The 21,893-nt window shown below is 39.1% G+C and overlaps 2 protein-coding genes across 2 annotated transcripts in view; one reads left to right on the forward strand and one right to left on the reverse strand.

Moving 5' to 3' along the window:
* The window catches only part of LOC132399267 (cytochrome P450 3A30-like), a 160,775-nt gene extending 151,291 nt beyond the window's left edge, over positions 1-9,484 (reverse strand). The window contains exons 1-3 of the mRNA XM_059979489.1: positions 8,482-9,484; positions 3,124-3,357; positions 1,832-1,903 (exon numbers count right to left, since the gene is read on the reverse strand). Coding sequence (XP_059835472.1) covers positions 1,832-1,835 — 4 coding nt within the window. The 5' untranslated portion in view covers positions 1,836-1,903; positions 3,124-3,357; positions 8,482-9,484. The remainder of the gene's footprint in view (positions 1-1,831; positions 1,904-3,123; positions 3,358-8,481) is intronic.
* Positions 9,485-9,618: 134 nt separating this feature from the next.
* foxk1 (forkhead box K1) overlaps positions 9,619-21,893 on the forward strand; it is a 157,339-nt gene continuing 145,064 nt past the window's right edge. Inside the window, exon 1 of the mRNA XM_059979486.1 lies at positions 9,619-10,675. Within this exon, the coding sequence (XP_059835469.1) occupies positions 9,762-10,675 (914 nt within the window). The 5' untranslated portion in view covers positions 9,619-9,761. The remainder of the gene's footprint in view (positions 10,676-21,893) is intronic.

The raw sequence follows: 21,893 nt of genomic DNA on the forward strand, positions 1-21,893 counted from the left end.
CTTGACCATTTTATCATTGAAATTTGCAATGTTTCAATCATCAACAGTCCAGAACCAGAAAACACAAGATTCATAGCATCATGTAAACATTTCAAATATATTTGTTGATATGTTATGTGAACTGTGTGAGATTGAGAATTCTGTTGAAAGCAATGAAAACATGATTATTACTGCACTGATTTAGAGTAGAAGGCTAATATTGTAGCAACTGGCTTATGTATAATTTATAAGTATTTTATCAACATTTAAAAAATGCCATTTAGCTGTTAACCCATCAACAGACAGCAATACTATCACAAACTCTGACACAGCAGCTGAGTCACAACTGCACTGCCAGATTCAGCTCAAACTGCATCATCAGGTTCGCTGATGATAAGAGTAGTTGGCCTTATCAGCAACAATGATGAGTTGGCATACAGAGAGGAGGTAGAGAGACTAGTCAAACAGTACAAGAACAATAACCTGAGTTTCAACGTGGACAAGACAAAAGAGATGATTGTGGATTGCAGGCAAGCACAGGTTGACCACTCTCCATTACACATCAATGGCTCTGCTGTGGAGAGAGTGAAGAGCAAAGAGTTTCTTGGTATGCACATAATGGATGTTCTAACCTGGACCCACCACACTTCCTCACTGGTCAAGAAGGCACAGCAGCATTTTTACTTTCAGAGGAGATTGAGGGGTGCAAGGCTCCTCGCCCCCATTCTAACAACTTCCTACAGGAGCACCATCAAGAGTGTCCGGTCTGGCTGCATCGTTGTGTGGTATGGAAACAACAAGGCATCAGACCGCAAGACCCAAGAACTGTTGAGAGGATCATCGGGGTCTCTGTCCTCCCCTATTTGTGACATCTACCAGGAGCATTGCAGATGGAGGGCCCAAAGCAATGTTGAGGATCCCTACCACCAATCCCACAATTTCTTTGGCCCACTGCAGTAGGGAAGAGATACAGAAGGATCAGGACTTGACTGCCAGACAGGGTAATAGTCTCTTCCCTCAGGCTGTGAGATGAATGAATACCCTGCCACCACTGAGGTCTTGTCACGAGGACAGCGAGCTATTTATTGTACTGTTTACCTGTGCTGCTCTTTAGTTTATGCATTTTGAATTATATTTTATTAACATATTTATAGTATAACATTTTGTTTTTGTGTTCCGTGTGATATATGTTATGTGGGTGCACTGTGGTCTAGAGGAACATTGTTTTGTTTGGTTGAGAAACAGTATGTATAGTAAGATGACAATAAACTTGAACTTGATGTCCAGATAACAGATCTTGACCTAAACCATTGACTGTCCATTTCCCTTCATAGATGCTGCCTGACCCATTGAGTTTCTCCAGTGTCTTTTGTGTTGTTCTGACATTGGAGCACTCCTGCAAAAGGAGTTTCAATTTTGAATTCATACTTAGATTGCTGGAGTATTTAAATCCATTCCCCTCAGAATAATTCATCATTATACTGTTTGTGGGACCATATACTGAAATTGATTGTTGCCTTTCCATTACAACATTAACTAAACTACAACTTCCTGAACTGCAATTTGTTTCAGGATGTCCAATGGTCAGGAAGAATGTTTCCTGTGTTTATCTTCTTCAAATACAAAGGACTATGCACTGAAAACCCTTCTCAGACTGTGTTTCACAGACAACCTGGCGACTTCCAACTAAAAGCATCTAAGTTTGCAATTTGTACTGCTCTGATGCCCACCATAATTAGGAAGTGTGAAGATACTTCTGATAATTCATCAAATTGCACCAGAAATGGTTGATGAAAAACAAGAGATTCAGGAGTAATCAATAGAAAATTTAAGGCATTCTTGGATTACTTACTCATTCCAAGTGTGATCTAAGCAGGTTTTTATAGAGCTACAACACTACCTCATGGTTCTTGACCTCAATCCCCTGAAAGAAAAAAAACATTCAGTCCATTAAACTCCTGTCAGCTCCCAGCAAATCAATTCCATTACTTCTACCCTTTTCTTACTTTGACATAGCTGTAACTTCTTCTGTAATACATCACTAACTTCCCTTTGATTCTGTTACACTTATCCACACTTAAGAATAATTTTCATAGCCATTTAACCCACGAGCACATGCTTGGAATGTGGGAAGACACCAGAACACCCAGAAATCTAAGTACGTAGTCATAGGGACACATATGAACTCCACAGCATTAGATCCAAATATCAGCCTCAAGCTCCAGCCCCTGCAGCTGTGAAGCAGCAACTTTAAATAATGCACTACCATGTTCCAAGCTTCACCATGCTCTACAGGAACCAAAGACTACAGTCCAGTAGAAAACCTGTACCTTAAAAAAATGGTCCAAATGGTACAGGGGATCTGCAATCCAACATATATAGATCCCTGCAGTTAAACCGCATCATCCAGATTATCATACAAATTGAAATGGATTATTTAAAGATTAAATCTTTTCAGAATCTTATTAGCTCTCCTACTTCCAATTTAGTATTTCTTCTAAGAAACACAAATTTTTATTGACTTTTTAATGTCTAATAGTGACATAAAATCATACAAATACAACTTGGAATAGTTTGGCTGTCTCACTCACTCAGACATTGTCTACTCTTCCCTCCCCCCCCATTGAGTTCAACATACAAAAGCATGAAAGCATGTACCACCAGGCTTAAGGGCAGATTCTGTCCCACTAATTATAAAATTACTGAATAGACTATTTGTATAAGAAGCACTCTTAACATTACAATTTGTCTTGTCATGGCCTTGCTTCTTATTGCTATTGTAGATTGCACTTTCTCTGCAAAGCTGAAACTATAATTTGCATTCTGTTATTGCTTTTCCCTTGTACCACCTCAATGAACTGGTGTGGTGAAATAATTTTCGAATCAGGCATCTCTGGCATATGTTGTGAAATATGTTGTTTTGCAGCAGCAGTACATTACAATATATTATAACTTTTAAAACACTATAAATTACAATTTTATGTATATATATATATATAATTGAGAAGGTAGGGCAAAAAGAGAGTAAAATAAAATAGTGAGGTAATATTCATGGGTTCATGTCCATTCAGCATTTAGAAGTCTGATATCAGAGGGGAAGAAACTATTCCTGAAACTTTGAGTGTTTGTCTTCAGTGCTTGTACCTCCATCTTGATGGTAGCAATGAGAACAGGGCACGTCCTGAGTGATGGGGGTCCTTAATGATGGATGCCGCCTTTCTGAGGCACCACTTTTTGAAGGTGTCCTTGATGCTGGGGAGGGTAATGCCCAAGATGGATCTAGTTGAGCTTACACTTTCTGCATCTTTTTCCAATCCTGTGAAGTGGTCTCTCCGTACCAGATGGTGATGCAATCAGTTAGAATGCTCTGCACAATATCTGTATGGATAACATGCAAAATAAAGTTTCTCAATGTAATGTACCTCAGTACTTGTGACAATAATAAACCAATTTATCAGGCCCAAGCACCAAGCGTGCATATGGTGTGTTAATATTCATTAGTTGGGGGATTGATTCCAGAACTGTGAGGTAATGCTGCAGCTCTCTAAAACCCAGGTCAGACCATATTTGGAATACTGTGTTGAGTTTTGCTCATCTAATTATAGGAAAGATGTGAGAAGCTTTAGAGAGGGTCAGAGGAGATTTTAATAGGATGCTGCCTGGATTAGAGAGCTTGCCTTTTGAGTAGAAGTTGAGTGAACTAGGGGTTTTCTCTTTGAGGAAGATAAGAGGTGACTTGATAGAGGTGTTCAAGATTCTAAGAGGCATAGCCAGAAACTTCTTCCCAGGATGGAAATGGCTAATGAAAGGCATAATTTTAATATATTTGCAAAGAAAATATAGGAGGGATGCCAGCAGCAAGTTTTTTTACACAGAGAGAGGTGGGTTTGTGAAGTGCCCTGCCAGGGGTGGTACCAGAGGTAGATATATGAAGGACTTGTAAGAAATTCTTAGATAGCCACTTAGATGGTAGAAAAATGGAGGGCTATGTAGGAGAGGATGATTAGATCAATATTTCCCAACCCTTTATAGCCCAACGCCCCACCCCCTAAAGCACCTTCATACTTGCCATCACCCTTCCTAGGCACAGTATGCTTTTCAGCATCCCCATAGAGTAAAACATGTCTACCATATGCTAACATGAGAACAATTATTCTATCAGAAATTTTATTTTTTCTTTAAACCCAGCTTACACAGTACCTGTGCACTGTACAGCAAGCTTCAATATCAATGTGATCTTTGAGCTTAACTTTCATAGCAAGAGTTGAAATATCTGGTTCAAACTGCGACAGCAAAAACCTTAAGTCCCTCACATTATAATGTCCAAGAGGTTTCTGTTTTTTTTTGAGTATGTGGTTCACTGCGCTGAAGACTCTTTCAACAAGGTAGGAGGATGGAAATGCAATGAAGAGCAGTTTGGCTCTTCTCCAAAGACCATGAAACTTTGTATGACAGTGTAGCCACACACCACAAAAGCCAACAATTTTGAAAAGTGTTCTTGCTTCTTCCATCATTCTAAATTTCAATAATTTCTTCTTGCAAGGTCTCTTCCTGTTCTTCCACCTTGCAAAGAAATGGGTTAATTACCCAGTATGCAATTTCCAATTGTTCAAATCCTTGAATCGATTCTGAAAATCCTTCTTCAATGACTGCAGGTGTAAGCAGTACTCTTGCTAATCACCGAAAGACAGTACCATACCTACCAAGCAGGGAAGCTGTAAGGGCATTCTTCTCCCAATGTTTTACTTATATAATTCTAATTTTCTAAGGAAAATGGACACTATACTTCTTAACTGAATTCAATTGAAATTCTCACCCTGTAGCTTCACATTTAGAATGTTCGTTTGTCATACGTTTTGGCACATCTCCATGTAGAAGTTCAATCTTGTTTCCCAAGCTCTTGTCAACTTTGTGCAAAAATTCAACCAGTGTCAAAAAGATCAAAGAAATGTTTTAAGCAACAGCCTTTTGATAGCCAACATACTTCAGTGTGAAGGAGCAAGTATTCAAACTCTTCATTGTTATCTTGGCATAACTGGTGAAATATTCTGCTATTTAAAGGAGGAACTTTAATTTTGTTGATAGCAAATATTACAAGGATCATGTTGAAAAAAGTTGCTGGCTAAGGTTTTGGCTGCAAGATGTTGACAACAAATTGCACAAGGATTACAAAGAGACTATGAATTTCTTTTTTCATTAATTCCACTAAATCAGCATGGTAACCTGTCACACAGTATACGGTGATCCATCTGTTGCACAAGAAATCACGTTCCTAATCATATAACTTTAATCCTTAGTATCCATTTTCAGCTCATTGTAGATTGATTCTGTTGATATTTAATTTTAACTTTTTACAAATGAATCTCTTCATAAACTTTTCCATTTTTGATAAACTGTGCATATGCCATTAGCAATGCCTCATTGTTTCACAGTTGACTCATCCAGTTGTATCCATAGTTGATACTCAATGTTTTCACTCGTTTCATTAATACAATGAGCTACAGTTATTAATCAGAGGAAGATTTTAAAATATTGGTATTCATTTTGAGAACAGTGGTGATCATTTCTGATACAGGAGGCATTATTAATTTTTCACCAATTGTATGAGATTTTCACACTTTGCTATCGTTTTGGAAGTGTTATAAGAAGCAAGGAGACCACTAGGTCATTTTTAACTTTCTTGCAAATGACTTGAGTGTGCAACGCTTTTCAAATGCTTCTTTCATCCTTTGAAACTGAGTTATACCATAAGTACCATTTTCAGGGTGTTTTTTACGAAAGTGTTCCTGCAATATTGGCTTTATTAGACAGTACAGTATTATAAGTAAGACACATGGGGCATTGCTGATCAAATGGGAATGAAATAAAACCATACTCCAGGTATGTAACATTGTATTGATGCACTTTCCATAGTTTCTGTTTCTTAGCAGGATTAGAATTCAAGGCTTCACCGCTTCAGACTCATTGAGATTGCTCCATACATATTAATTCATCATCAACGGGGCTAAACTAAAATAAAAAATGAACACAAACTGGGAATACCTATTGGATGTTGGCAACAGCAGCGGGTTGACACAGATGGAATGATGGTAGCAGCACACAAAGGAATGGCGAAGCGAAAATGAAGAGGATCACAACAGTGAAAATTATGTTGCCAAGGATTCATATTGGAATTTGAATGTTAGTCAGAATAGAGCTGGTGTTTGGCAACCTATCTTTATACTATTCCAGTTAGTGTGATTGACAAATCACATAAGGTCTCATAATCCTCGAAGATGGTTCTTGACCGCACAAATGAAGCCAAGGACACTTTGAACACCATAGGAGGATCCTCAGGGTCAGCAGGTTCACCAATTTCCTCTATTTCACTGCTTGGTTCTTGCCAGCGCTGTATCGTTGCACAATTTCTTTTCCATAGATCTGTACAGAAAGTTGAGAGGGTGTTCTTGACTTAGCAGCTGTTAAATTGCATGAACTTGTTCCTTGCTGCGAGTCAAGGGGAACTGCTGGGCACCCTGATTGATCATTTACGCATCCACAATGTCTGTTCGGTCGGATGAGATTGCCAAGTCTCAGACACACTGTGACAATGAGTGCTCTCTGCCTGGTTCTTCCTGTGTTCTAGTGCCTCATCTTTTTTTTGAAAGAGTCTTCTCTACAGTCAGTTAATTCTTGTGCCTCAAGTTAGGGAGCCACTTACTGCCCTCCCAGGAATCTTGAATACCCCAACCGCCGATGACTTCTGTTTCCCCTAACACCCCCCTTAGAATGCGCAACTGCCCCCATTGGGATTTAATCATAGAACAGGCTTAAAGGTTGGCACGACATTACAGGATGAAAGGCCTGTAATGTTCTATTTTCTATTAAACTTACCCTATTTTATGCTTCAGATTCTATCATTCTAGGGGCAATTTACAGTAGCCAATTTACCTATATACTTTCATATTTGCTGAAGGCAAAAGGTCTTTGCCCTTAGTGATTTTATAAATGTCTATAAGATCAGCCCTCAGTCTCTTTTGCTCCAGGAGAAAGTCATAGCCTATCCAGTCTCTCATCATAATTCAAGCTCTCTTGTCTGGGCAATTTCCTTTTTGATATTTTCTGCACCATCTCTAGCTTTTTCACATTTTCCCTATCATATAGTGATCACAACTGCACATATGGTGTCACCAATGTCCTATGTAGCTATTACATCACACCCCAACTCTTGTAATCAGTTCGCCATCTGATGAAAGCAAGCTTGCCATACACCTTCTTCTTCACCTTGTTGATCTTGTGCCACTATTTTCAGTGAGCTATGTACTTTACTCCTAGGTCTCCTGTCCCACCACACTCCTCAGGGCCCTGTCATTTACTCTGGAAATCCTGTTCTGATTTAACTTCCCAAAATGCGTCACTTTGCATTTATCTTAAGTTAAATTCCATTTGTCATTCCTTTGTCTACTTTCCTATTTGATCTAGATCTTGTAACCTTTGACAACTTTCTTCATGGTCTACCACATCACCAGTTTTGGTATTATCCATAATCTTACACTTCATGCCAGCTACGTTCTCAGCCAAATTATTAATATATAGTATGATATATTGATTGATCAGTAGCTAGCTGAAACCCACCACAACCATTTCTCTGCCCAACCCTACCCAATCCCCTATTTTAAAGATCAGCCTAATCACCTTTTCAACTGATCCTGGTCTCATCTTCTCTCCATCCAGTGCTGACGAAGTCCTCTCTCTGATACTAAGCCAATAGCATTCCCTCCCAGGAAAATGGATCTTTAACACATAACCTTGGCTCTGTCAAAATTTTGAGGGTGAGATGCAAAATTCATCAGCAATCCCCTCACCCCCAGATGAACATAAAATTTCCATATTTCCTATTCAAGAAAAAGAGCAGGGAGCTCAGCTGGTGATCTGATTGACATTTATTCATAACTGACACCTGTACTGGGAAGCACATTCATGGACACCGACATGTTTGCTAATGAGTGGGAGGCGAAATGAAGTGTATAATGTACGTTTTATAGAAAACTGAGTTCGTTTACTCAGGAAATAGAACATTGTAAAGTGCAAAAGCAACATTTGGGGGTTATTTATCACATTGTTAATTTGTAATATGCATATTTCCTGTTTTGCTTCCTACATTAAAATAGTGACTATTCTTCAAAAGTACTTTATTAAAGTGGCTTGACATATCCAGGTGCCATACAACATTATTGTAACTGTTTTCTTAACTGTTCTATTAGCAATGATCTAAATTAATGGCCTCTGGTTGATGATCACTATAAGTAACATAAAACATGAGCAGATACTGTAGGTCAATTGACTCACTTAATGTACTCCAAATTTTAATAAAACCATGACTGCTTTCATCTTTCCATTCCTGGCAAATTGCATTTCTTGATTGCCTTGGTATCTAGAAATATATTGACCTTTGGCTTGTAAATATTCAACTACCGAGCATCCAACGGCCTCAGGAGTAAAAAATTACAAAATTCTACACACCTCTGAATGAAATCATCTCTTTTCATTTCAATCATAAGAGGCGATAATGCTCGCTTCTGTCCAGTGCTCAAAGTAGGCATCTTCTCCTGTCAGAACCTTTAAAAATATATGTTTAAATGAGGCAAATCTTTTATCCTGAATGCTAGAGAATTCATTACCCATTTATAATCTCTTCACAATGGTCAATCCTCTCCATCCCTGGAATCATTCTTGTGATTTCTTGTTGCACTACTTCCAAAGAGCATGTATCTATTCTTACGCAGGAAACTGTCAGTGTATAATGGTCTGATCTCTCAGGTGGGCGTTAACAACCCAATGGAATCATTTCAAAAAAGCTATTGCTGATACCGCGCCCATTGTCTATCCTTAGTTCAGCATTATATATAAAAAAAATTGTGTATTCATTTGTCACATTGCTGTTTCTGTGCAGAAACTACTTGCTGAGTTTCCTACGCTGTATCAGGATGAAATATTTTTTTAAAAAGTACTCTTTTACTTTAAGACCTTTTAAATCGACCTCTTTTGATCATCACCTCTAATACCTCCCTACAAAAACAGATTTTTAAAAAAAGTGCTCAGCTGCTTAGCAACATCTTTGCACTTTAACCTGAAACTTTAACTCTGATTTTCTTGTCACAGAAGTGCTTAAGTTGTTGAATGTTTCCACCATTTTCTGATCTTGTTTCAGATTTCTGGCCTTGGCAGCTTCATTATTTTCATTTTTTGATATCTCTTTTTGTAGCTCAGAATTGTTCTTTTATATAATTCAGCATCATTGTTTCATTAAACATGCTAAATAAATAGACGTTTTAAGCTGCAGTGTGGAAACTTGAGCATAAATCAGGGTTGAGTTTGCAGCACTGTTTTTGTAGTGTTGCACTGTTATCCTTGGACAAGATAAAAACAGAAAATCTACAGCACATTACAGGCCCTTTGACCCACAATGTTGTGCTGACCACATAACCTACTCTATAAGCTGCCTAGAACTTCTCTAACACATAGCCCTCTATTTTTCTAAGCTCTGTGTCCCATGATGTTAAATAAAATTCAATAAGTAAACTGCTGGAGGAACGCAGCGGGTGGAGCAGCATCTATGGTGGGTGGGTGGGGAGGGAGGAATTGTTTGTTGCTTCAGATTCCAACAGATACAATTTCTTGGGTCTCCATGTCAAACAGAGATCCCACTTGTTTGCTCAGGTGAGCAACTGAGGGCCCGTGGCACTACTTAGGACAGAAACATGAGACTATTCCTGGTGCTATGAACATTACTAAAAAGCAAAATGTCAGATCACGTTCACATTGCCTTTGTGAGGTTTGCAAACAGATTACTCCATTTCCTGTATCATAACAACACACTTAAAAAGTATTTAGAATTTAAGAGATTCTACAGATTCTGTAATAACACATACAAAATCATTGCTTCAGGTTCTCAGGCAGGTCAGAACTTCCCATACATGCTGCCTGATCTGCTGTGTTTCTCCAGCATTTTGTATCTGTTACTCAAAAAAAATTATTTTATTATCTTTACAAGGCTTTGGAACATCTGTGCTTTGTTGCACGGTTGTTCGGGTTTCTGTTTCTTGCACTGGAAGGGACTCCAGTCCGTGTTTTCTCTCCGGCCCGCCCCCCTCCTCCCGGCGTGTTATGACTCCTCTCTAACTGGAGACACACGGCGCTCAGCAAGCCGCCGATCCGAGGCTGTGCCCGGTGGCCTTCATTCACAGACTCCCTCGGACCGAACCCGGCGCCTGCGGCTATCCTTCACCCCACCCTGCGACATGCAGGCAGTCTTGTTGCCCTCTGACAGCGAAGGCGACGACACCGGCGCCCGAGCGCTGCTGGCTCTCAAATCGGCTCCTTGCAGCCCGAGCCGGCTAAGCGGTCAACTCAAGGCCGGCGTCGTGTGCTGGGAGCTGGGCCTTGACCCGCAGGCCCCGCCCGACGCCGCTATCGCCAAACTCGAGGGCCGTGATTTTGAGTATCTGATGCGGCAGCAGTCAGTGACCATCGGCCGCAACTCTAGCCAGGGTCCCGTGGACGTGAATATGGGCCACTCGAGCTTTATCTCCCGCCGCCACCTGCAGATCACCTTCCAGGAGCCGCACTTTTATCTGAAGTGTCTCGGCAAGAACGGTGTCTTCGTGGACGGTGCATTCCAGAGGAGAGGGGCGCCGCCGTTATTGTTGCCCCGACAGTGAGTACCGCCTGCGGGGGGAGGGGGAGAGCCAAAAAAAACGGACGGCAACTTCTTTTGTTTTCTTTCAAAAAAAAACGAGGCCTGCGCCGGGCTGGGAGTTAAAGTCAAACCCAAGCCTCGTCACTGCGTCAGTCTCCGGCCTCAACAACTCGAGGCCGGAGACTTCCACCTGGCGTCTAGGCCATAACCACCTAATGTAAACATACCAAATAGACAGCGTGTCAGAGGGCTAGGCTATTCAAGCTTAGTAAAAAAGCGAGGGAGCAGGTAGGTCCTTGATAGGGAAGGAGAAGCCATTCATTTATAAAACGGAGTGGATTGATCTTATGTTTGTTAACCATGTAATTTTAACAATTCACTGAGTAGATGATGTCTAAAACATTGTCAGGACATTATTTAAATGGAGCCATGAAATGAAATTCTGAATGAGAAACTATTTTCCAGTGAACTAAGAATTGGATTTAATTTAATAGGAACATACCATGACTTGTAAATCTTATTATTTAAATGAGTGTGTCCTTGTGAACATTTTTCTGTGTGAGTTTGGGGGCTGGGAGGAATGGAATAAAAAAACAGGTTTAAATTTTAAAAAAGCTGTCTGATACCCTCTCCGCAATTCATTGGGATTTTGAATTACAAAAATGCCTTTCTCCACCTTGGGACATGCCAAAGAGCTTCAAAATCAATTACTTCTCATTTACTTTCACTGTTATATCACAGATTTTCACAAACCAAGTGTTTATAGTTAGCATAACCAGATACTATTTCTTGGCACATTGTTGGTGTGTAAATATTGGCCTAATTAAATTATTCTTCACTCATTTCACATCTGAAGTAGAAAGACACAATACAAAAGACTTTTATCTCTGAAGATACCATGCTCCCACATCGTGTGCTCTGGACTATGGGTTTAGATAATTTGTTCAGGTACTTGGAATGGACTTTGAACCACAATGTTTTGACTAAATGGCAGCATAAGTTAATAGTAGAGCATAGGAGACTGTCTGCAATGTTGAATAATAAGTGAGAAAATAACCTAAGAACACAGATTCATTTAGTTGCATATTGTTTAGAAATCATGGTAATACATTTTACATTTTATTTACAAACTGTAACTGAAAGTCTTTTTCCTTTAGTATCAAAAGGAAATGTTCTAATGGCGTTCTGTAGCAGCATCCATTTTAATTTTCCATCTAATTTGAAGATGAAAGTAGAAGTTCCTTTTAATTTTAATTTGTAGCATGCCATTTGTGTTTTTGTTAAATGTACCACATCAATAACTTAATGCATCATTTTTAAAATAATTGCACCCTTGGGTCTTCAGAGTAGATTTTTTAGGTTGCATTGGGCAACTTAACAGGATAGTTGCACCACTTAGAAAATTATTTTTCATAAAGGTTTATACCATTTTCATTCAGTTTTTAAACTTGATTTTTTGGTACCTCCACTTTAATACATGAATGACTCTATTTCCAGAGAAATTAAGTTTCTGGAAGCATTTCTAACATTTCTCAGAATTTAATTGAGGGGCTTTCCCTTACTAGTTTTGTGACTTATGTTCATAGCAAATAAGGCACCTTAATTCATAAACAATTCTTTTTTGCCACATATCTGGGTTTACTAGTGATTTTTGAATTTGGCGATTATAAAAGTTTCCCGCCAGTGGTGCTGCAGGCTATGTAATTTTTTTTGCAAACAGGGCTCTCATCTGGGTTGTATTATTTTCATCTCCCATTTTATTGACTTTTGAGTTCTCATATCTGTAAGCATGGTCAAGTGTCTTCTCTTGGAATGTTTCCACTGTCATTCTCAGTTGATTTTTATCAAGGTGGCTTGATAAAATATTTTGATTGAGGTCCTTTGTAGTAATTTCCTATTTCCAGGGCCTTCATCTCTTAATCTGTAACAGCAAAGCAAGTAAACCTAGGAACCCTAGAAGAGAAAGCATGCATGCCACATTGTCATAGAGCCAAAAGTTAACATTTCACTGTTACCTGTCATTTGCTAGTCTCCCCCCTTCCAAATGAGTAATTTTATCATTATGATTTGTATTTGTGCATTTTGAAGGGACTTGCAAGCTGCCATCCTTCTCTCAATCCATACATTTCAAACTGCAGCAGTTCAAGAATTTGCTCAGCGTCTAAGTTATGCATAGGTAGGGCATGCTTAACATGCCTATGCCCACATCCTGATTCTTTTAGTGTTCAATTGATTTTTTTAAATAGACCATCAAGCTGTGTAGCATGCCATTCAGTCCCCAGTGTTGTGCCAGACTAATCAAATGCCTACTAAACTAATCCCTTCTGCCTACACGGTGTCCATATCCTTCTGTTTTTTGCACATTCACGTGTCAACTTAAGAACATTTTGAAGGCTGCTATTGCATTTGCCTCCACCACCCCAGGCAGCAAATTCCAGGCACCTGCCACTATAGAAAAATTGTTGTGCGCATTTCAATGTCGGAGCAATTCAGCCTGGAAACTGGCCTGTGCTGAACACAGCATCTTCTCATCTAGTCCCAGTTGCTTATGTTTGGTCCATAACCCTCTAAGCCCTTCCACTCCATTTACCTATTCAATTGCCTCTTAAATGTTGCAGTTGTACCAGCTTCAGTTGCTTCCTTTGGCAGCTCATTTCAGGTATTTACCCTCTGTGTAAAGTTACCTCCTGGGTTTCTTTAAGTATCTCCCCTGTTATATTCTATGTGTCCTCTAGTTTTCGATTCCACAACCCTAGGAAAAAGATATTGATTGTCCATCTTATCCATACCTTCATGATTTTATAATCTTGAGATTATCTCTCATTCTGTTATGCTCTAAGGAATAAAGATCTAGCACGGCCAACCTCTTGCCATAACTTATTCTCAAATCTCTTTCTGACAGCCAGCATGCTAAACACCCTCAGCACCTTGTCTACTTTTGTGGCTTTTGTCAGAGAACTGTGCACTTGTAGTCTTTGGTTTTCCTGTTCCACAACATTTGTCATTGTCCCGCTATTCACTGTACAAGTCCTACCCTGGTGTCCAAAAGAATTGCATTACCGTACACTTAAATTGAAATCCATTTCCAGTTCCTTGTCCCATTTCCTCAACTGGGGAGATCCCATCTCCCCAAATTCTCCAACTCCCCAACTTTGTAAGCTGTTTCACTATGGACAAGACCATCTAATTTAGTATCATCAGCAAACTTCGTAATCATGTCATGTACAGTCACATCCTAGTCATGGACTGTACATAAATAATGACTAACAGAGGTCCCAGAAATGATCCTTCTATTGTAAATCAGAATCAGTTTTAATATCACTGGTATATTTTGCGCAATTTGTTGTTTTGTGGCAGCAGTGCTTTGCAATGTTGGTTGTCCACTGTATCCATCAATGATGGGACCTGTGCGATAAGAGTTTGTAAAGTGGAAAAGTCATTGGACTGGGGCAGTTCCACTCCTCAGCCTCTGAATTCTGGGTCCAATGGTGCAAATAGTCATCATAAACTGGGGTCTTTCTTGGTTGCAGTAGAAACCCTGACTACTTCTGTACCTTGTCATGATCTTTCCTGAATGTATATATATATAATGTGTTTGTGTGTGTGTAGTTCATTGTCCATTCAGAAAGCTGTTCCTGAAACATTGAACATGCGCTTTCAGGCTCCTGTATAATCTCCTTGATGGTAGCAATGAGAAGAGGGCACATCCTTAATGACAGATGCCACCTTTTGAGGTAACCCTTTTCGAAGGTGTCCTCTATGCTGGGGAGGCTAGTGCCTATGATGGTTTACAACATTTTGCAGCCTTTTCAGATCCTATGGAATGCCCCTCCGTACCAGACAGTGGTGCAGCCAGTTTAGAATATCCTCCATGGTAGTCTCCTCAAGCTAATGAAATATAGTAAACATGGCTACCCTGTTTGCCAGGCTTAAATGCTTTGGTTGTTGCAATGTTGAGTGCCAGTTTAATTTAAATCCTCCCTGATGGCAAAAGCAAATTTTGCTACTAGGATATTGGTCACCCTATTGTTCAGGTGCAACTCATCTCTACCCCAGAAATGATCCTAATGATCCAAGAACCTGAATCCCCTTCCCCCCACACCAATTCTTAGGGCACACATTTATCTTGTAGCTGTGGTAATTTAGTCAGTGGAAAGGTGTGGTAAACTGTACAGCACAAACAAAAGGTAGGATAGAAAAAAAATAGAATTGTATTTAAAAAAAAGTCTAGAGATTTAACTCTAGAAGTTATTAATGATGCTTCACAAGGAGGGGTAAATAACACAGTGTATTCCAGTTAATTTGGACTTTAAAACTGAATTTGTTCCTAATAATTATTGAAGGGATTCATCCAGTGTACACTTCTGTTTCCTTTTCACTGACTGTAAATGAACAAAATCTCGTAGTGCAGATAATGGGGTGCTTTCTTGTGTAGTCGCTAGCTCAAGTTCAGATGTGTCATCGTCATTTTCATCATCTTCAAATTTCCCGCCTTAGTGTTTTGATACAATGCTTCAGATGATTATTACATCCTCATTTTCATAGTAAAATTCAAAATGATTGTTGATACCTTTCATTTTCACTCCACCAACAAAATCTCCTAAAACACTTTTTCTCAAATCCTTACTTAATCTAATCAGATATCAGAAACAGGTCTACACTTCAAAACTCAGCAATACCTTTAACCCTTCCTTCCTTAATTTATTTAAATCCTGTCTGCTGCCTTCATCACTGGACGGTAAATCACTGAAATCCTCAATTCGCCACTTATTTTTCCATATCTCAGAAACCTGCTATTAACCTTCCTCCAGTACAACTCCTATCATTCAATAGTATCTCCCGTTCACTACCTCCATCTTCGTCACTTCCTGCCCCAACTCTGTGGACTGTTGCAGCAACTGAAAGCCAAAAACCCCAGGAAGACAAAAGGAATTAATAATCCTAGTATCATGATTATGGCTCCTCTATTTGACTTTAGCTTATTTTTATTGGCTACTGCCAATTAACCATCAATTATTCAATAACAATTTGCAACTAAGCCTCTTTTAGGGTCCTTATCAGTGAAACTCACCAGCAAGACCTGAAAACTGCCTCGGAAACACTTGCACCTTTCACCTTTGAATTTGAGTCCTGTCTCCTTTGAGTGGATGCCTTCTGGTACTAGACATTTCAACAGTGTGAAAAAGATATTGGCTGTCTACTCTATGACCTCTCATAATCTTTATAAACTTCTATCCAATCTTCCCTCAGCCTCCGCCAGTCCAGACTAAATTTGTCGAATTTTTCCTTATTGCACATGTGCTCTAATCCAGGCAACATCTTGCTAAGCCTCTTCTATATCTTCAGTGCTTCAACATCCTTCCTATAATCGGGCAACCAGAATTGAATGCAATACTCCTGTTGTGGCATTACTAGAGTTTTTAAAGTTGCAAAATAATTTAGCAACTCTTGAACTCAGTTCCTTAACTAATAAAGGTAAGCATATGATGTGCTGCCTTCACCACCCTATTGATCTGTGTAGCCATTTTCAGGAACTATGGACTTGGACCTCAGATCCCTCTGCATCAACACTTTCCATTAACGGTGTACTGCCTCTTTACATTTGATCTCCCAAAGTGCAACATTTCACATTTTTAGCCAGATGAAACTTAATCTGCGTTTGTCCTCCCATATCTGCAACTGATCTATATCTCACTATATTCTTAGCAGTCTTCTATGCTAACCACAATACCACCAATCCTTACCACCAGTTTTCTAGCTTTAGGTTCTGTTGAGTCTAGAAAAAAAATTATAAAATTACTAAGCCAAAATAGAAATGTTAATTCTTGGACATTTTTGTTAATTGTAAATGTCACGGGCATAATTTAAAATTCAGAAATAGGCAATCATGGAGACATTGGTATGATTGTGTTATCTTAAGTGTATAAGCAGCATAAAATCCAAAGATGAAGTAAAGCAGTTTCCATTTTGGGGATGAAGATCCGTAAAGCAACAGCACAATATGCCAGATAACACAAAGGCAAAGTGATGTGAACATTCTCCTCTTCGTGCAAAGCATAATGTTATGTGTTACTCCTCATATACAGTGAGCTCTGGGCAACTGTCCATGCTCCTCTTAAATGTAAGATCATAATCTGTTGATGTCTGACAGCTGAGGATTCTTCTAAGCCATAGGCATCAGAATATGTGGCTTTTAAGATTTAGGGCGGGGGTCGGCAACCCGCGGCTCCGGAGCCACATGTGGCTCTTTTACGTCTGTGCTGCGGCTCCCTGTTGCTTTGGGAAATAATTGGTTGTGGCGACCCTTTTCCTGGCACATCCGAACCTGCTCACAATTAGATAGCCTACGGGGGTTTGCGAGCACAGAGCTTTGGAGCCTCTGCGCCATGGGGGGCAGGTTGAGGGAGGCTTAAAAGTGAGGCTGAAGATTTCGAATAAAGTTTTTTCCTTCGACTGCAGTTACCGACTCCGTGTCGTAATTTTAGCGCTGCGTGCAGCACACCGCTACATGGTCAGTATTTAATTAAAATGTATTTTATGTTAGTTTGTTAGTTTTTGAAATGTAAATCTAAATTTGAAGATTATGGTGATCTTGTACAATCTAAATAAGACGTTGTGGCGACCCATTTCCTGACACATCCGAACCGGCTCACAATTAGCCAGCGTTCAGGCTAAGGGAGATAGCCTACGGGGGTTTGTGAGTACGTGTCTTTTGCAGCATCCGCGCCCATGGGGGGCGGGTTGAGGGAGGCTTAAAAGCAAGGCTGTTTAGTTCGAATAAAGCTATCTTTGACTGCAGTTTACTGACTGCGTGTAGCACACCGCTACAACGTGTTTTTATCGCTGGCTGTCCAGAGGGGAGGTGCTGAAATGCTTTGTCGCGTGTCTGGAAGAAGTGAAAACTTTCCTGGGCAGCAATGGGCTCAACTTTCCTGAGCTGGAACAGTCAGAGTGGCTGGAAAAGCTACACTTCATGGTAGACATGACAGCGCACCTGAACACGCTGAACACAGCTCTTCAACGGGGTAAGGACGTACAGCCCTGCACATGTTGGAGGATGTTTTGGCATTCCAGCGCAAGTTGACGTTGCTTGCCAGAGGTTTACAGAAAGGCACTTTGTCTCACTTCCCCAATTTGAGAGAGTTCAAACAAGGTCACGACATGATAAATTCGGAGTATTTACATTCTGCAATCTTTGCAATGCAAACATCATTTGGGAAACGCTTCTGTGAGTTCAGAGAGGAAAAAAACACATTATCCTTCCCGGTCACTCCCCTAAGCATCGATCCTTCCCTACTGAATTGTCAGGTGTGAGTCAACCTGAACAAGTATGATAAATATTTTAATTGCCTATTATTTTACGTATATTCATATGTTTTCATTGTTCAGTGAAATAGTCCTTTTATTTTTCAGGTTGACAGCTGGCTGACGTTATTTTTGGTTTGCTGCTGGCGGCAAATTTAAGTTTGGCGTTTTTCATAAATACAAGAAGGACTCAAATAGACGTTGAGTATTTTACTTAAAAGTAACCTTCAACCCAACGTCTTTTTTTCGGAGTTCAAAATGTTTTTGTTGCATGCAGAAATGTAATTTCGTTTTCTCTGCAGGAGTTCATCAATTTCATAAATGCAACACATTATAGTTTGTTTATACATAGCATAAAGGCAAAACAAAACGTTGTATGCAGTGTTATTTCATTTTAAATGTCAAACGGGTTTTGCGACTCCCAGTGTTTTCTTTTCTGTGGGAAACGGGTCCAAGTGGCTCTTTCAGTGGTAAAGGTTGCTGACCCCTGATTTAGGGGTTGGTGGATGGAGGAAAGGGCGGCCTTAATTTTGGTGAAGGTCAGTAGTTAGCAACTGGAGAGAAGAGTAAGGAGTTGTGTTAAGTGTAGGTTGGGTGATGAGTGGGTAAATTGAGAGTCAGTAAGTGATGAGGGGGAGATGAGGGAGAAGGATGAATAAGTATTGAGGAAAGGTAGGACGATGATATTAGAAAGAAATGGACTGAAGAAAGAAAAATGTGAAGGAAAACCATTGAACCATGTTCCTCTTGCTAACTCTACAACGAAGCCTGTTGTCTTAGAGTCATCCTTGGCCATTTTGGATTCCTTGCCATTGAGCCAAAGGGTAGTTCCTATGCTCTACTGTTTTATGTCTATTTAAATTAGCATCATGATCGGCACAGTCATCATGGGCCAAGGACCTGTTCCTGTGCTCTGTGGTCCTATGCCCTAATTGTTAGGTTATTTATTGGAAAGATTGTGGGCCAAAGGAACTCCCGTCTCCTGGAGTACACTGTAATAAATTAGGGTTGGGATGGGTGTTCTCACAGAGCTGCTTACTGTGGTGGTTATGGGCCATATGTTGTGCATCATTAGATTAGACTAAAAACTAGAGTGTTACAATTTGGATCCCTCTCATTTCTGGCATCAAGTACCACTTTTGCATTCCTGTGGTTTTATAGGTACTGCTTTGGCAAAGGAAATACAGAAAATGCTGGAAACACAGTATATCAGGTGATATTTGTCAGGAGAGAAACAGTAGTTGTACTTCAGATCAGTGATTTCCCCCCACTACCACCCCCCGGAATTGAAAATGTTTTATTTTGAGTTTATAATTTGTATCCATTTCCTCGGTAAGATTTTGCCAAGTTAGATGATGGTTATGGGTCGATGGTGGATTGAGATTTAAACTAATTTTGTTTGATTCTTGAATATTGTTCCATTCCTTCCAATACAAGTATTAATTAATTTGAAGTGATATCTTTCAATACACTTAGAAAAGTTGTCCTTTGGTAGATTAATACATTGTAGTGTGACTCGTGTTGGTACTAATTGAAAATGATGTGCTTTCTGTTAATGAAAGCAATCCTTTTTCATCCAACAAGGGTAAGATGTAACCTTCATTCTTCTAATGTTGCACTTTTCATCATGTTATATGAATAATGGTTTATATTAAATTACAGAAAACTAAATAGTGTTTTACAGAGTTTGTGATAAACAGAGTGTGTTGAAAAACATTGAAATGATAGAAATTGGGAGTCAGCTGGAGACGCTCATGGAGTGAGTACCGTTTTGGATTCGCTCCATAACTTTTACTTTTTTTAACCTTTGATCACCCTTAATCAGCGTATTTTTACCTACACCGAAAGTTTCTTTATTCTTTTTTTTTGGATTTACTGCCAAGCGTTTGTTGTGAACTTTTGATGATATGCAAACAGAAATGTCTCTCAGGTCTAAAGGACAGGATCCCGGACGTAATCCGAACAGTAACGGAAAAAAGCAGGCTCCGACACAACAAACACCATTAACTTTTGAATTGTTTATGGAGGTTTTGAATCAAAAATTTTTTAACAATTTTTAAAATTTTTTAAAGAAGATATAAAGGCTTTTCAAGAGTACATGGTTAAGACGGATTTAGTAATTAAACAGCAACAAGCTCTTATTGCGTCTCTGCAAGAAGAAGCTCGGAAGCAAGATTTGACTATTGGAAAACTGCAACAGGATTTAATTTCGACCATTAAGCTGATGGAAGCCCTTAAAGCCAAGAGTGACGATTTTGAGAATCGCTCCAGAAGACAGAACGTACGTATACTTGGTCTTCCAGACGGCATAGAAAAAGATGACCCTTCGAAATATTTTGCTCAACTTTTAAAAGAAGCGTTTCTGACAATTTTCCCGAATAACCCCCCTTTATTGGATCGGGCACATAGAATTCGGCGTCGATCACCGAGTGTTACAGACAAACCTTCGGTGATAATTGTCCGGTTCCATTATGTACATGACAAAGAACAAGTTATAAGAGCAGCTCATCGACTAGGAATGATTAAAATCAAAGATTTTTCCTTCCGCCTGATCGAAGATTTTAGTTCAGATCTTTTAAAAAGAAGGCTTCTTTTTAAACCGTTGATGGCTGAATGTTATGAGAAAAATCTGAAACCTGCGCTTCTATACCCTGCGAAGCTTCGAATTTCTCTGTCGAATGCTCCACGACAAGTTTTCCTTTCAACTTCAGAAGTGAGAAAATATCTGGAGGAGAACTTCCCTACTGCTACAGACACCAGTCTTTAATAAATGAATGATTCTGATCGTATAAGATGGTTCTCGATCTCTTAAACCAGAATTATAATCTGGTTATTGGTGTAGGTTCATCCTACACTTTATACTCAAGTTAAAGTGTGTTTGCGTCATGTTAATTGTTTTGCCTTATACACTTTAATCATTTAACTACATACTTGTCTATTAACTTTGTTCCTTCGAAGGTATATTTTTAATTCTTTGAAGGTAAATTTTTCCTTGATTAAGATCGTGGTTTTTTGGAAAAGATTTTTGGTTTTGCTTAAGATGGCATTATGTTTATATTTTTCGTGTTTCTTCCAGACAAGGCATCGCTTATCTTAGCTTAAATATTTTTTGTTTTGTCTGGGCCAGAGCCCGAGTTATAATTGTTTTTAGTGATTATATTTTTATTCTTTTTACAACTAACTATACTTAGAAATATGGTTTTTATTATAGCGATTTTATTTTTAAAGTCGGGGTGATTCTTTTATATATATCCTTTTTATATGGAGTGTTCTTCAGCTGACATGGGGGTAGGATTAGTCTTACTTTTTCTCTTTTTAAGTCATATTTTGGCTTTTTCTCTTTTTCTCGGGGGGTGGGGGGATGGTCTGTTTTCTAATTCTATTTTTTTTGTACCAGTTTGTGTTAGTTTTTTTATTCGGGCTGTTTTTGAACTTCAAATATGTCTGTGTTGTCGTCACTTCCGGGTCTTCTCACTACTTTTGTTCCTCTTCCGGGTGCATGAGTTTATAAGTTGGTTAACCCTTTCTATACCAAAGGATTGATTATAGAATTATGGCTCAGACCATTAATTTTGTGTCTTGGAATACTAATGGTTTAAATCATCCAATTAAACGAAAGAAGATTTTCAAAGTATTCCAAAGACTTGATGCTCATATCATTTTTGTACAAGAAACTCATGTGAGGAGGGAGGACAAATTTTGTTTTTTTAGATTTTGGCGGGGTCAACAGTATCATGCAAATTCGAATGCTAAAGTAAAAGGAGTTTCAATTTTTATTGACTCCTCTATTTCATTTGTTCAACATGATATTTTTTCGGATCCGAATGGCAGATTTTTGTTAATTATGGGTTTACTTTGTAATAAAAAGGTTGCTTTGGTTAATGTTTATGCTCCAAATGTGGATTGTCCTGACTTTTTTAAGTCTTTATTT

Source organism: Hypanus sabinus, chromosome 9 (assembly GCF_030144855.1).
Source record: "Hypanus sabinus isolate sHypSab1 chromosome 9, sHypSab1.hap1, whole genome shotgun sequence".
NCBI classification, from domain to species: Eukaryota; Metazoa; Chordata; class Chondrichthyes; order Myliobatiformes; family Dasyatidae; genus Hypanus; species Hypanus sabinus.